This window comes from Rhinichthys klamathensis, unplaced genomic scaffold, assembly GCF_029890125.1.
Source record: "Rhinichthys klamathensis goyatoka isolate OS25496 unplaced genomic scaffold, OSU_Roscu_1.1 h1tg000009l_1, whole genome shotgun sequence".
Classification (NCBI taxonomy): domain Eukaryota; kingdom Metazoa; phylum Chordata; class Actinopteri; order Cypriniformes; family Leuciscidae; genus Rhinichthys; species Rhinichthys klamathensis.
In genome coordinates this window covers 1909503-1924408 of record NW_026606562.1, presented here as the reverse complement: position 1 = coordinate 1924408, position 14906 = coordinate 1909503, and the positions used below count along the sequence as shown (strand labels likewise).

The 14906-nt window shown below is 39.3% G+C and overlaps 2 protein-coding genes across 2 annotated transcripts in view; one reads left to right on the top strand and one right to left on the bottom strand.

The window, feature by feature from the left end:
- Window positions 1-13716, top strand: part of rnf13 (ring finger protein 13) — a 32667-nt gene extending 18951 nt beyond the window's left edge. Inside the window, exons 9-10 of the mRNA XM_056260548.1 lie at window positions 8711-8791; window positions 12787-13716. Of these exons, the coding sequence (XP_056116523.1) occupies window positions 8711-8791; window positions 12787-13154 (449 nt within the window). The 3' untranslated portion in view covers window positions 13155-13716. The remainder of the gene's footprint in view (window positions 1-8710; window positions 8792-12786) is intronic.
- armh3 (armadillo like helical domain containing 3) overlaps window positions 1-14906 on the bottom strand; it is a 138640-nt gene that overhangs the window by 86726 nt on the left and 37008 nt on the right. The gene's annotated exons all lie outside the window — the stretch shown is intronic.

The following is a 14906-nucleotide window of genomic DNA, read 5'->3' as shown; positions in this document are numbered from 1 at the left end:
ACTTTGACAGTTGGCTGCAAATATTCTTTTGTTTCTCTCTACTGTCAAATATCAGTTTAGAGGCCCTGATTGTACCGTGGATGCGTAGATTAACTTCGCATAATCTGCAAAAGTCGTTTTCAGCCATGTTCACTCCGGTATTTCGCTCGCATCATCAAGTGTTTACAGCAGGTTTACAGTGGAAGTTCGATCATAGATTTGAGTTCGATGCATGATGTCTGTGGTTCAATGCGGCTGTGTTGGCACATAACATACGTCATATACAAACTTATCTGATTGGCTTACGGGTAACCAATGATTTTAAACTTCAGACAAGCAAAGTGAAGTAGCAGAGTCTGGTATTACCAGGCTATGGTTTAACCTCAGTTTTATAAAAGGGCACGAGTGCTTTGTTAGCGCAAAAAAACATAATTTACCACTTTATTTACAAAATATTAATCTCTGACGTGCATTTTACAACTTAAAATAGTTTTTTTGCACAGACAAAGCACTTCATAAAATTGAAGTTAAACCACTGGATTACTTTAATGATGTCTTTACTGTCAGAATAAAGCTTTTAGCTTCTGTGTGTTTTGATGTTGCTGGGCGTCAGCATTTTCCGTGCGGGACGGACAGCCTGGCATTGGTGTGGCACGTGACGAATGTGGGTGAAGTGTGGCATTCCCCTCCCACCGCTTCCACCTCCTCAGTGAATCATCAAGCCTTTTTACAACCGAATCAACGGCGTGACCGTCGGCCGTGTGTCTGCATGAATGAGCTTGCTGTTCAGCGCGCTCCAGTCCTGCCGGTCTCCCCGAGGAGGTGTCAGGCCTCACTCTCACTGATTGCTGCCGAGTTTAAGGGATTTGGGTTACATCCACCGGTGTTCACGGATCCTCCTTCAGGTGAAAGGAGCGCGGGATTTCGTGAAGCCAGTGTGTTTTACGCTTCAGATATTCAGTCATATCAGTGGGAAGGTCATTTGAAATTGTTTCCATTTCCTCGGTTTACCAGATGTGGATAATTTATCCACCACATTATGAGTAAATGCCAACTGGACGGATACTTAAAGTTAGTTAGGCTTTATTTTCTTTATGCAAAATATATGGAAATGAGCGAGGCAGCTTGTCTAAAAAAAGATGTTTGAACTATTTTTTTTGGGTCAGTGAATCACATTATGAGTGCAAGGAGGCGGAGAGAGAGTTTGTAGCCATAGCTGTTCAAAAGCTTGCGAAATAACTTTTTTCTGCAGACTATATAAACTATACATATAATTTTAACGATTAGTTTACACACGATATCATTCTGTTTATTATAAGCACGTGCTGCAGTTTTGTCGTCTGCCGCTTTAAATGCTCAAGCTCTATAAACTCGGATGGGTAAATGTCTGGTGGATAAATTATTGGTTGTCAATGTTTTCATAATTAATCAGATGGGAAAAATCGTTCTGAAAAAAGTAACGTTCGTCAGTGACTTGGACTTTGCTGTTCTTCTAACTTTATAGTTCATTACTATAATTTAAGGACTATGATTTTAGTCTCATCTCTTTTGACATGACTAGAGGTCGACCGATAGTGGATTTTACCGATACCGATATCTAGGTTTGACCGTACATGCCGATAACCGATAATTCAACCGATATTTTTTTTAATGGATACTGGATTAAAAACAAACATCATACTCACAATAAAACAGTGCTGAACTGAAATGTGCTCAATTAAATAAATAAATATGAATATATTAAAACTTTATACAGAAAATAATTTAAACATTAACATATTACAGGTTTCGTTAGCTATAACCTAGAAACATACATACATTTCATAGGTAACACTTTGCAAGTCCCATTTGTAAACAAGGATGTATTAATTAGCTTTCATGAACTATATGCATAATGCAATATACCTTTTTACTGCATGTATCAATATGAGCAATACAATTGTACCTTTATCATTCATGTTAGTTCATTCATAGTACATTAACTAAGGTAATAAAAGAAAAAATAAGAATTAAAACTCCCTCTCAAATGCATTAGTAAATGTTGAAATTAACAAACTACCGTAACAATGAATAATTCTTCTACAACTTGTATTAACCTTATTTAATGCTAAAAATGCAATGTTATTGTAAAGTGTTACCATTTCATATGATTCCAAAGAGTCGTGCTTAAAGATGGCCATTAAAATGTAATAAAGACCTGTATTATGTATACGTAATATAGCCTATAGTCTCTCACTTTATTTGCTTCTATATTTTAGAACACTTGATGATTATCTAATCAAAATAACAAGATCTATTGTAGTGATTAAAAAGATCTTAAATCGAACGCGTTTCTGATTAGTTTACGTTTCTGTCGGCTGCATGAACATATCTGAGAAAGCAATCACGTCACTAGTTTTAAATATGCAACTTCGTCGGCTAATGAATGCATAAAAGTGACCAGCCGGATAAAAATAATGCAAATAGATGGTAACAATCGCGCCATAAAACATTTGGGTCAGGTCTGCGTGTGTTTTTGTCACATTGCATTAACGGTTGACTGAGGTAATGAGTCCTCACAGCCTCGACGGCAAACTACTGTTCTTCCTCTGCTGATGCAGCATCTAGTCAACAAATGAATGAATTTGTAATGATTTGGCAATATGTAGCTACTTTAGTGTTATGTAACGTTATTCATACCGTTTCGCTGTCGGTGTTTTAAATGTCAGCGCTCTCGCTGCTTGTTCTCTCTGTGCTGCGCGCTGCCTCACGTGTTAACGTAAACAACTCAGCCAGTGATAGTTTGTTATTTGTCCTCTAGAGGCCGCTCTCACTCTGTATAATGCCAGCAGTCTCTTTCTGTTCTGAGCGCTCTCGTGCTGTGTAATGACCGCGCGCACTTCTCAGCCGCTCCAGCAACGGACGCAACCCGGAAAAACTATTGGTGTGGATTTTTGCCGATAACGATAGTTCCACCAAACAACTATCGGTGCCGATTAAACGGCAAAACCGATGAATCGGTCGACCTCTAGACATGATGTTCTGCGGCAGTAATAGCGACACTCTGTCGTCGTCGTCTTTTTAACGTTTTACGATGGTTGTCTACCAGCTTTAAGGCATAATAGCGCCACCTACAATGTTGGAGTGTCATCCAGATTATTTACGATATTATTGCATGTGAAGTATTACCTTATCGGTGTTTAATCTTTTTAAGATCCTTATTATCGTCAATACCCGTATATTACAACACCCCCTTAATTGAGACCTTTGATGTTAAGTGTTTTTTGTCTTTTTAACATATTTTATTTGCATAGTATATAACATATTCACTGTGGCGCTTGTTGGAGACCGAAGGAAAGCTGAACCAATAATTCAATATTTACAGGTCGCTACATGAAAAGTGATATTATCTCCAAATCATATTAGATTTTAAATTGAATATTAGCTTCCTATTTACTGAATACTGTGCAGTGTACACTACATATGGCCTAATATTTGTCAGTATGCATTTCGCAAACCATAAATATTTCAAGCAGTAGTCATCACATGACCTCATCATTGAAGTGCATTGTGGGATAGTTTCCATCCAGTAGGCTCTGTTGTTTACTGCACGTTTTTGCAAACTGAGTAGGTACTACTTTTATATAAGCGGCGACCGTTGAAAAAGCATAGGTCCCAAATCACACACTTATGCACTATTCTATGCCGTGTTGTTGTGTTAATAGTAGTGCGTTCACACTGAAAATATCAAAAAGAAAAAGTACAATTTACCCAGATGATGCACTTAATTAACCGATAAAAAGAAGTGTGTAATGTTGGACACTTCATGCACTCGATCGTCACAGGGGGGCGTTCAGTGAACAAGCGCATAGTGTGTCATTTGGGACACAACTAAAGTTCAACTAGAGTATGAATGAAAGCTGTGATGTTCTTATTGTCATGTGACCTACCAGCATCATCAATTACATGAATTTGGACACACTACTCTTGTCTTTCACCTACTATTTAGTAGGGAATTATACGTATTTGAATGTATCCTAGGTATTTAGTGCAGAAAGACAATACTGTTCACAGTACATATACTAAATATTAAACTAAATGAGCACATTGTTTACATTTTCATAAACCAGCAGGGAGAATATTTAATATTCAAAATATGAACAATCTCAGCATTTAGATGAGCCACTGGCGCAGCTTACCCCAAAGCATGTATATGATGAGTCCTCTCTAAATATTTGGGTACATCCCTTCAGTTAGCTAGATTAACCCACTGACACATCTTACCCCCATCACACAGATAAACGCACACGTTTCTGTGCCGTCGATGGCTTCTCCTCTGCTGACGCGCTGGTTTTCTTCATCCGCTGCAGTGCTGATTCATCAGTCTCTGCCTCACTGACCCAGTGTGTTTTTCTTGTCGCGTGACCGTACAGCTGGACCACAGACTCAACCAACAGGCACCGGAAACACACACACTCTCGGAAAACACACTCCACCGGCGGAGCGTGCAGATCAAGACGGCTCGGGGATTTCAGGCCTTGAGAGTTTAACGGTTATCTGTAGCTGTCTTACCATTTCAGTGTCACAAAGGCCCTGTTTACACCTGGTACTAAAATGCGGTTTGGATGATCGGATCACAAGAGGACCACACTAAATACAGGTGTAAACGTTTTGAGCTTTTCCACTTACAGAGGTAGTTGGAAACGCAGGTCGACGCCTCTCGCGGTTCAAACTAACAGGGCTGGGCAACAAACTCAAGCTCCTCTTCTCTTATATCACAATCCTCCGACAAAACTCTCGTTTTAGACTTCTAATCCCTGACCTGTGTTTTGTTTTGCTCTGTCCTGTCGTCAGTACGTCATGCGTCGGGTCAGAGGTCACTCTCCCGCTGGAACTAGACTCGGCTGTCTGCTGGACGCTAGTTATTTTAGCTAATGAAGTTATAATTATGGATATTTTTCATACAAAAACGCATGGCTGTACTTCAGAAGGCCTTTATTAAGGAGCTGTATGGATTACTTTTATGATGGGTGGATGCACTTTTTTTGAGCCTAAAAATTTCAGGCTCCATTCACTCCCATTATAAAGCTTGGAAGAACCAGGATATTACTTAATATACACTCACCGGCCACTTTATTAGGTACACCTGTCCAACTGCTCGTTAACACTTAATTTCTAAGCAGCCAATCACATGGCAGCAACTCAGTGCATTTAGGCATGTAGACATGGTCAAGACAATCTCCTGCAGTTCAAACCGAGCATCAGTATGGGGAAGAAAGGTGATTTGAGTGACTTTGAACGTGGCATGATTGTTGGTGCCAGAAGGGCTGGTCTGAGTATTTCAGAAACTGCTAATCTACTGGGATTTTCACGCACAACCATCTCTAGGGTTTACAGAGAATGGTCCGAAAAAGAAAAAACATCCAGTGAGCGGCAGTTCTGTGGGCGGAAATGCCTTGTTGATGCCAGAGGTCAGAGGAGAATGGCCAGACTGGTTCGAGCTGATAGAAGGGCAACAGTGACTGAAATAACCACTCGTTACAACCGAGGTATGCAGCAAAGCATTTGTGAAGCCACAACACGCACAACCTTGAGGCGGATGGGCTACAACAGCAGAAGACTCCACCGGGTACCACTCATCTCCACTACAAATAGGAAAAAGAGGCTACAATTTGCAAGAGCTCACCAAAATTGAACAGTTGAAGACTGGAAAAATGTTGCCTGGTCTGATGAGTCTCGATTTCTGTTGAGACATTCAGATGTTAGAGTCAGAATTTGGCGTAAACAGAATGAGAACATGGAACCATCATGCCTTGTTACCACTGTGCAGGCTGGTGGTGGTGGTGTAATGGTGTGGGGGATGTTTTCCTGGCACACTTTAGGCCCCTTAGTGCCAATTGAGCATCGTTTAAATGCCACGGCCTACCTGAGCATTGTTTCTGACCATGTCCATCCCTTTATGGCCACCATGTACCCATCCTCTGATGGCTACTTCCACCATGTCACAAAGCTCTAATCATTTCAAATTGGTTTCTTGAACATGACAATGAGTTCACTGTACTAAAATGGCCTCCACAGTCACCAGATCTCAACCCAATAGAGCATCTTTGGGATGTGGTGGAACGGGAGATTCGCATCATGGATGTGCAGCCGACAAATCTGCGGCAACTGTGTGATGCCATCATGTCAATATGGACCAAACTCCCTGAGGAATGCTTCCAGCACCTTGTTGAATCTATGCCACGAAGAATTGAGGCAGTTCTGAAGGCAAAAGGGGGTCCAACCCGTTACTAGCATGGGGTACCTAATAAAGTGGCCGGTGAGTGTATATAACTCAGATTTTGTTAGTCTGGAAGAAGATAGTTATACACCTAGGATGGGTTGAGGGTGAGTAAATCATGGTATAATTTTCATTTTAAACTTTGTCGGCTGAAGATCCAAGTTTGGTTTGAAGGTGAAAAATGTACCAATCACAATGTTCTCTCACCATTCCTGATTTCTAACACACACTTACCACATTCGGCATAATCTCAGAAAGCAGAAACGAAAGCTACTGGTGTGTGTTCTTCCATCGTCTCCGGTGTGTCACCAATTGCGTGAGCTTATTTCGTTCATTAGATCGAAAGATCTGTAAACACACTTACATTTACCCGCCCATAGACCCTACCATCAAAGAAACCAGGACAGAAGAGGTTGAAAGTGGACAAGAGACAGATTAGTGCAAATATATATCACAAATATTGAATATGTCTAATGCAAATTGAAATCAATGTTGGTTCATTTTCTTTTGCCATTAAGTCAGCGCCAGTATATCATGAATATTGGATATGTTGCCCAGCAGTTAAAACATGAAAATGGTCAACTATTATGAAATGGCTTTCGAACATTGGAATAAAACCCACTACTGGGTTACCCTGAACAAATCATAAACATCAGTTCTGAACGAATGAAGAATGTGCTCTGCAAGGTCATTCGCGTCACAAAGTGTTCAGATGTTTCAGTTTTAAACTGTGAATCTGTAGCATCCAAACCTGTTCCTACAGACCAGCTTTCACTGTAAACTCTTCAACAAACCCCAAAGCAGTGAGCACAAATAAAGCCTCTGACATCCTGTAGTGACAGATATAAGCTTATCCATATACGGTCACACACACAGCCATGGTGGTTTGAGAGACCGCGAGAAAATGTGTTCGTTTACTGCTTCTATAAACACCGGCCATCGGCAGAGTGGCTCCTTCATTGGTGGAAAGAAATGTGAAAAAAGGCAGAGGAATTCACAGGGAGGGCAGGACAAATTCCTGGACTTATTGAGACTGGAATGTTTTCCTTGATCCAGGACGCACAGCATCTGAAAGGAAACGCTGCAATCACAAGTGTGCAGATCAGAAACCCATTTAGTCAAGATATTGATGTGAAATGAGGTAAAACGGTATTGCAGTTTATTCATTACGGCTGTCAAAAATAAGCCGTTAACTTTGATCCCGTCAGTAACGTGTAAGTGCGGGGAAAAGTGTAAATACTTGCGATACTGATGCATCAAGAGGATCGACCCTCATAAAAATATTGATACAAAGGCCTATTTCTCTCAAAGATTGTTCACAAATCTGTCTAAATCTCCCCCGGACCCCCCAATACAGTAAAACTGCACATTTTAGAGTGGCCTTTTATTGTGGCCAGCCTAAGGCACACCTGTGCAATAATCATGCTGTCAAATCCAGCCTAAGGCACACCTGTGCAATAATCATGCTGTCTAATCCAGCCTAAGGCACACATGTGCAATAATCATACTGTCTAATTCAGCCTAAGGCACACCTGTGCAATAATCATGCTGTCTAATCCAGCCTAAGGCACACCTGTGCAATAACCCTGCTGTCTAATCCAGCCTAAGGCACACCTGTGCAATAATCATACTGTCTAATCCAGCCTAAGGCACACCTGTGCAATAATCATACTGTCTAATCCAGCCTAAGGCACACCTGTGCAATAATCCTGCTGTCTAATCCAGCCTAAGGCACACCTGTGTAATAATCCTGCTGTCTAATCCAGCCTAAGGCACACCTGTGCAATAATCATGCTGTCTAATCCAGCCTAAGGCACACCTGTGCAATAATCATGCTGTCTAATCAGCTTCTTGATATGCCACACCTGTGAAGTGGATGGATGATCTTGGCAAAGGAGAAGTGCTCACTAACACTGATTTAGACACATTTGTGAACAATATTTGAGAGAAATAGGCCTTTTGTGTACATAGAAAAAGTCTTAGATCTTTGAGTTCAGCTCATGAAAAATGGGGGCAAAAACAAAAGTGTTGCGTTTATCATTTTGTTCAGTGTAGTAAATGTGCGAACTGACAGCTCTCACTCATCACTATATTACTATATACAACACAAAAAGTATATATAACTATGTATATAAATGTGGAACTTGTTATGAGTTTGTGATTTTTTTTTTTTTTTTAGTTAACTTAAATTAAAAAGCCTATAAAATGATGGCTTTCAAATATACTACAAATTTGAATGGCTATAATTACTCATTTCATCACTATAAACAGAAAAATAAAGATATCAGTAGCAGTCCTCCGAACTTCTTTCATAGAATGAAATGACCATCTTTGTTGTTGTTTCTACATGAATTTGGAGATTGGGTGTGAAAATGTGCATTACAGTATACAATATTACACAATTTTGCAATTTATTATAGAAAAATGTGACTTATTAATATCTACAGTTAGCTGTTTCTTCCCGTCTTCTAGGTGATTCCTATGATGTTTGTGCCATTTGTCTGGATGAGTATGAAGAGGGCGACAAGCTTCGAGTCCTGCCCTGCTCACACGGTGAGTTTCTGCAAATAATGCAGTTTGGGAACGAGTTTACAGCCCAATATCAGTTAAAGGAATGTTTCGGATTCAATGCAAGTTCAGCTCGATCAACAGTGTCTGCTTTTTGTTTGTTTCTATGACCCAAATTATTAGTAAACTACATTTTTTTGTGGTAAAGTCGCCACAGAGCATTCGCTGAAAATGTGACACAGGACATTCAAGTTCAGAATAATAATTAGAATAACTCGAATATGAAATTAAATCAAAGTTATCTATACACACTACTTACGGTACACATTCAGTTTTAAAGGGATTGTTCACCCTAAAATGAAAACCAAGTCATCATTTACTCACCCTGGTGTTGTTCTAATGCATTGGGTCGTTCTTACTTTTATGGACCATAAAAGTCCAAAAGTATCTCAGAATGATCCCATGTTACACGCAACTTATATTCTAAGTGTTGAGGGGGTTTATGATAGGGTTTGGTGAAAAACAAGCCGAAATTGAATGTATTATTCAATGAAATTCCTGATCTTGGCCGTTGGGCTTCTCTGCGTGAGACTCTATCGTTCGAGCCGACGTCACAAAACAGCGGAAACAAACAAACATCTATGAGTGAATCGGGCGAGACTCGCCACAAAAATGTCTTGTTGTGCTGTTGGATGCCAGAATAGGAATGCCAAAAAAGAGGACCTACATTTTTATAGAAAACCGTCGGCGAAGACGCCATTTGAAGCTAAACGTAGACGTTAAACGGACAAACTGGACCCTAACCTGTCATGATTAGCCTACATTAAAGCATGAATTTGCTGTAAACAATAGATCTCTAGATAATACCTTAACTTAAATTAATAATGCTTATTTGGTCGTATTCACATATGCAATTCATAGAGGGAAAATCTGTATTAGCCTACAGCATAAGATAATATTTAATCCTATAACTGTTATAACATTTACATCCACCTAGGTAAGAGCAGCAGTAGTTTCCAGTGATTTACATTGTTCTAACATACATTAGAAAAGGAGTTCCCAGCCATACAGTGCAGTTGTTTGATTTGTTAATAAATAATAGCCCATGTTTTGTATAGTTGAGTTTTGTGTCCTTGCCGCTGGCTAGGCAAAACGTCGGTCCGCATTACACAAAAGTCATGAGGCAATTCTTGATATTCGATATCCTGGACATGACCGCAAAGTACAAAGATGTATGCGTCAAAGGACTTGTATGCCTTTAGTTTTTCTTTAGTGTATGCTAGACGCACCCCGTTTCTAAGCATTAGCTTGTTAATGTTAGACAAGCGATCTTCTACTGGCAAACCATTCAAATAATTTGAGAAAGCGTCTCTGGATGATTCATATTCTTCCGGTTTGAATGTGATTTTACCGCTGAAACCTGACACCGCTACAGTGCTGTCACTTTCTGCCAGCAGTTCGGCCCCGCCCACAAAATACATCATCGCCGTTTACAAACACACAATTGGTCAATAGAGGGTTTGCATTGACGTCACGTTCCCGCCGGACTGAGTGGCAGAAGAGCGGCTGCGTGACTGGACTTAACACGGGAAACTGCGAAAACGCGAGTAAAACAAATGATTATCAGTTTAAACTAAAGGTTGGACTCGATATAGAGTTCCTTACAACTTACCAAAGATCCAGTGATCCGTGGATATTGACATGAATCACGTTTCCTGACATTTATATGCGTCTGATTTCGATCCCGGGGAAATACATAAAGGAAATTTGCCTTTGAACGCTTTATATAAATACAATATAGGTCTAAATCTGGGTGATCACTTACATCAGTATCATCCTATCGTCCAGCCCTAAAACTTGTATAGTTTTTGTCAGTGTTTATTTAAAAACATCCAATTAGGCAGAATATACGATGGTAAATATTTAATTGATGAGTTGTCAATACAATAGGGTGTGATTTTACCCCTAAATTCAGCATATTGGCACAAAATAACTGCAAATCCCTCTTTCGCTGGCTGTGTCCAGTTGTTTCTGTGAATTGCAGCGATCCATTTGCTTCTCTGTTCTGTAGCTTTCCTCAGTCTGTAAAAATATACCTCAGATTTCTTGTCAAATCTAGTTGTAGTCAATCGCAAAGCTCTTTCCCGTTGTAGATGTGTTTTGTGTGTTTCTCGTGGCATTGACGCTGAAAACCAATGCTGCCGCTCAGTGTGTGTGTGACCGCAGTCACTCCGGCCGACGGTGACGCCACGCGCATAACCTCTGTTAGCGTCGCAGTTTAGCTCCGCCTCGCCCAGAAAAACACACAAGTTGTGAGAAATCAAGACTAACAAATATGTGATATGAAATACAATACCTAGAAATCCCCAAAAAGTATCTGTGTTCATTCTTACGACGAACACAGCGGATATATTCGCCTCGGAGAAGAAGATACATGGGTTGTGTTTTGTCGCGTTTTTGATAGCCTTGATGTCTCATAACGTGTGTTTTTCTGGGCGAACTCAAACGCCCATCGAGTCTCAGTCGAGCACAGAAGACCAAGGTCAGGATTTTCATTAAATAACAGATAAAATGTTAATTTGTTTGAGGTATATAATGGCATACTTATCATAAACCCCCAGAACACTTGGACTATACGTCTCGAGTTGCATGGGATCATGGGATGCCTCTTTTTTAACCCTTGTGTTATGTTGCGGGTCAATTTGACCCGTTTCGATTTTCAAGTTGTTGGAAATACTGGTTAACCTTTGTTTTTTTTCTTGATATTTTGTGACTTTTTCTCATTTATCATGATGAACATGCATGCAAAGTTTCAACATGCTGATGTGTTTTGACATATACAAACAAAATTACTGTTACGTTCGTGATGTTCGTGGGTCAATTTGACCCTCATAGACAGCCCTTCAAAAGCAACTGTACAGACACAAAATAAAAACATTTATTTTCTGTATGTCAGGGCACTTCAACTCCAGTTCTAACCTGCAAGTGTATCTAAAAGTGCTCTAACCCTAACCAAACACACTTGAAAAAGCTAAAATTACAGTGTTCAGAATTATTTGCAAATTACAGATGAAAATCTTTGTCAGACACAGATAGTAAAATAAGCTCTCATTTCAATATTCAACATATCTAAAATACCTAGCTTTTAACCAAAACTTTTGTGTAGGATTTTCAAAGGCAGCTTCACAGAGCCAAAAATAAATAAAAAACATTTATTTGATGTATGTTTTTGTTATGTTTGGTTTCTCACTTCCCAGTGAGTGAATAATGAAACTAGGAAAATAGGTCTTAGGAAACTAGGGAAAGTTAACTTAGGAAAATGAAAAATTTTCATTATACAGCAATTTTTTTTGTTCAGTTACGATGTTCAAAGCATAAAATGTAAAAAAAAAAAATATGCAAAAAAAAATCAGTATACTGTTTATTTTCCAATTTTGTCAAAACAAAACTGTTTTAAAAAATGTTTTAAAAACATTTTCATAAATCATATTTTCAGATATAATGTTTTTGTAATGTTTGACAAATGTTGATATTAAAAGTTTACAGTTTGTATCTAAATCTTTGTTGTTTTTCATAGTGTGATTTTTGAGGAATTGCTTTGAGTCCAATTAGGGTCAATTTGACCCGGTCCATAAGGGGTGTACACAGAAATCGAACAGAACACAAGGGTTAAAAAGCTTGATGCTGGTCACTATTCACTGCCATTATGAGTGCCAGCGGGACATTTTTAATTCAATACAATCTTCTTTTGTGGTCCGAATAAGAAAGAAGAACGTGATTATACAGCATTAGAACAACACCAGGGTGAGTAAATTATGACTTAATTTTCATTTCAGGGAGAACTATCGCTTTAAGAATCATTTTAAATTTTAGAAGTGGATCAAAAAAGTTAATCAAAGTTGTCCTGAGACAAGAACGAGTATCGTTCAAAATTCATGTATAACTTTGATGATACACTTCAAGGTTTCTGATCCATCAGTAACTAATAGATGACGTTTGTCAGGATCTCTCGCACTAATTCTCTCTGCACCAATTATCAGCCTATCACTGCAAGTGTGTCGACCCGTGGCTGACCAAAACCAAGAAGACGTGTCCGGTGTGCAAGCAAAAAGTGGTGCCGTCCGACGGCGACTCCGAGTCTGAGTCCGACTCCGGGGACAGCGGAGGCGAGGAGAACGAAGTTTCGGAAAACACGCCCCTGCTGCGATCCCTGGCCTCTACCAGCGCCCATTCCTTTGGCACCATGTCTGGCTCGCCATCCCAGCGCGAAGTGGAGTCGTCGGACTACGACGAGCACAGCGACACCACCGACAGCGAGGAGGAGGTCACCGTGGAAACGGTCACCGTGGAAACGGTCGTCGTACAGCTGCAACAGGGGCGTCCCGACAACATGGAGGCCGACGCTTAAACGTTAGCCAATCACAACTCGGACTCTTAATAGAGATTCCAATACGTTTCACCATCACTTACAATTTATCGTTCGGAGTTTAAGATACAGCAACATTTTCTACAAATCACGATCCCCCCTCCCCCCTTCCTCAAAAGATCCTGCGAAATGTATCGCGCACATGTTTGCCAGCCTCCGCAGATGAGCGTCACCTCTGGGAATGTAATTTGTGCTTGCTGACAAAACGCCAGACTCATCTCAGACGTGTATCCGATCGCGAACAACTGCATGTTTTATACGACACAATGAGACTTTATTATTGAACTTGTACTGACACTGATGTCACACTTTTAGTTCGATCATTAACAGTGGAGCCGTTCTAAATATCAGTCACTCGAAGTGTAGTTTAACATTTATGTACTGTAAGTAGGAGATAAGTTGGGTAAGTAGGAGGTTTTTGATAACCGTTACCAATGTCTGTTTGCCTTTTAATGTTGCTTTACTGTAAATATGTCTTTCTGCTCACCCTTGTTTCTAAGTAGTCTATATTCATTTCTCTTCATGAATAAAATGCTACACCTTTTGCTGTTTTCGTCTCAATTTCTCATCCATCATTTTGGAAAGGTTTTAAGACTATTTAAAACGCTATATAAACATATATAAATGGACCTATAAGGGGGAAATAGTTTAGGTTTTTTAGAACTGTTTTACATTTTTGTGTGCAAAAAAAGGTTCAATGAAATGTTGTTTTGTGTAATAAAACTTCATGAATAATTTCAATTTGTGCGCAATAAACCCTAATCGCCTTTTAGCTTATGATCTCTTTTTTTGTGTGTGTGAAAAAAATCTGATTTTAGTTTGATCGTTTTCTTTAGGGGGAAAAAAGATTGCAGGTTTCCTCAAATTCTTTGTTGTTCATGACCAGATAAATAATGAAATGTTGCCCTATTAACAATTTTTTTAATAATGGCTGAAGGTATGGTGAAGTATTGCTACACAATATATCGAAATATTGCAAATGTACATAAGCAATGGCTTAGGATAATGATTTTAATACTTTAAATATTACGAAAAGTCCAAGCTTTAGATGAACAGAATAGACTGGACACATGACTGTTACATACGTGACATGCTTAATGTTATTAAATGCAATTAGCACAGAAAGCCACCAGTCGGACAGCGCTTGATCCTGAATCCAGTTCCGCCGCTTATCTATATACACAAAATGTCAAAAAGCCCATCTGGGTGAGTATTCACACACACACACACACAGTCAGTTATGTCTAAAGTGGACTAAACGGCACACGTGTAACAGTATATTGGATGTGCCGATTGTAAAGTGACAGTCTTGACTAAATGTAGCTTTAATAAGAATCAGCATATATTTAACTCATACTGTGAAGAGTCAGACTAAGCAGTGTTTTGTTTTTACATTTGATTATTACATTTTCTGTTGTTGAATAAACCTAATGTAGGCATACCTGAAACACTAGACGTTAAAATGACACTTTAATGTAGGCTAATGCCACAGTAAACTCTGCGGTTCACGTTTAGAAGTTGTAGGGATGCTTTCTTCTCACAAAAAGAATATAATTTTCAGTTTTTAATTATATTTGAATATAATTTAAATTTATTTTACACACAAAGCATTATCAAATATCACATTTTTCTTCAATATCGCACTGCCCTAGTAAAGTTTCCAATTGTTTTAAACTTTTAATGCAACAATCAACAAAAATGGACCGTGAAAATTATCAAAACGGACAAAAAAGC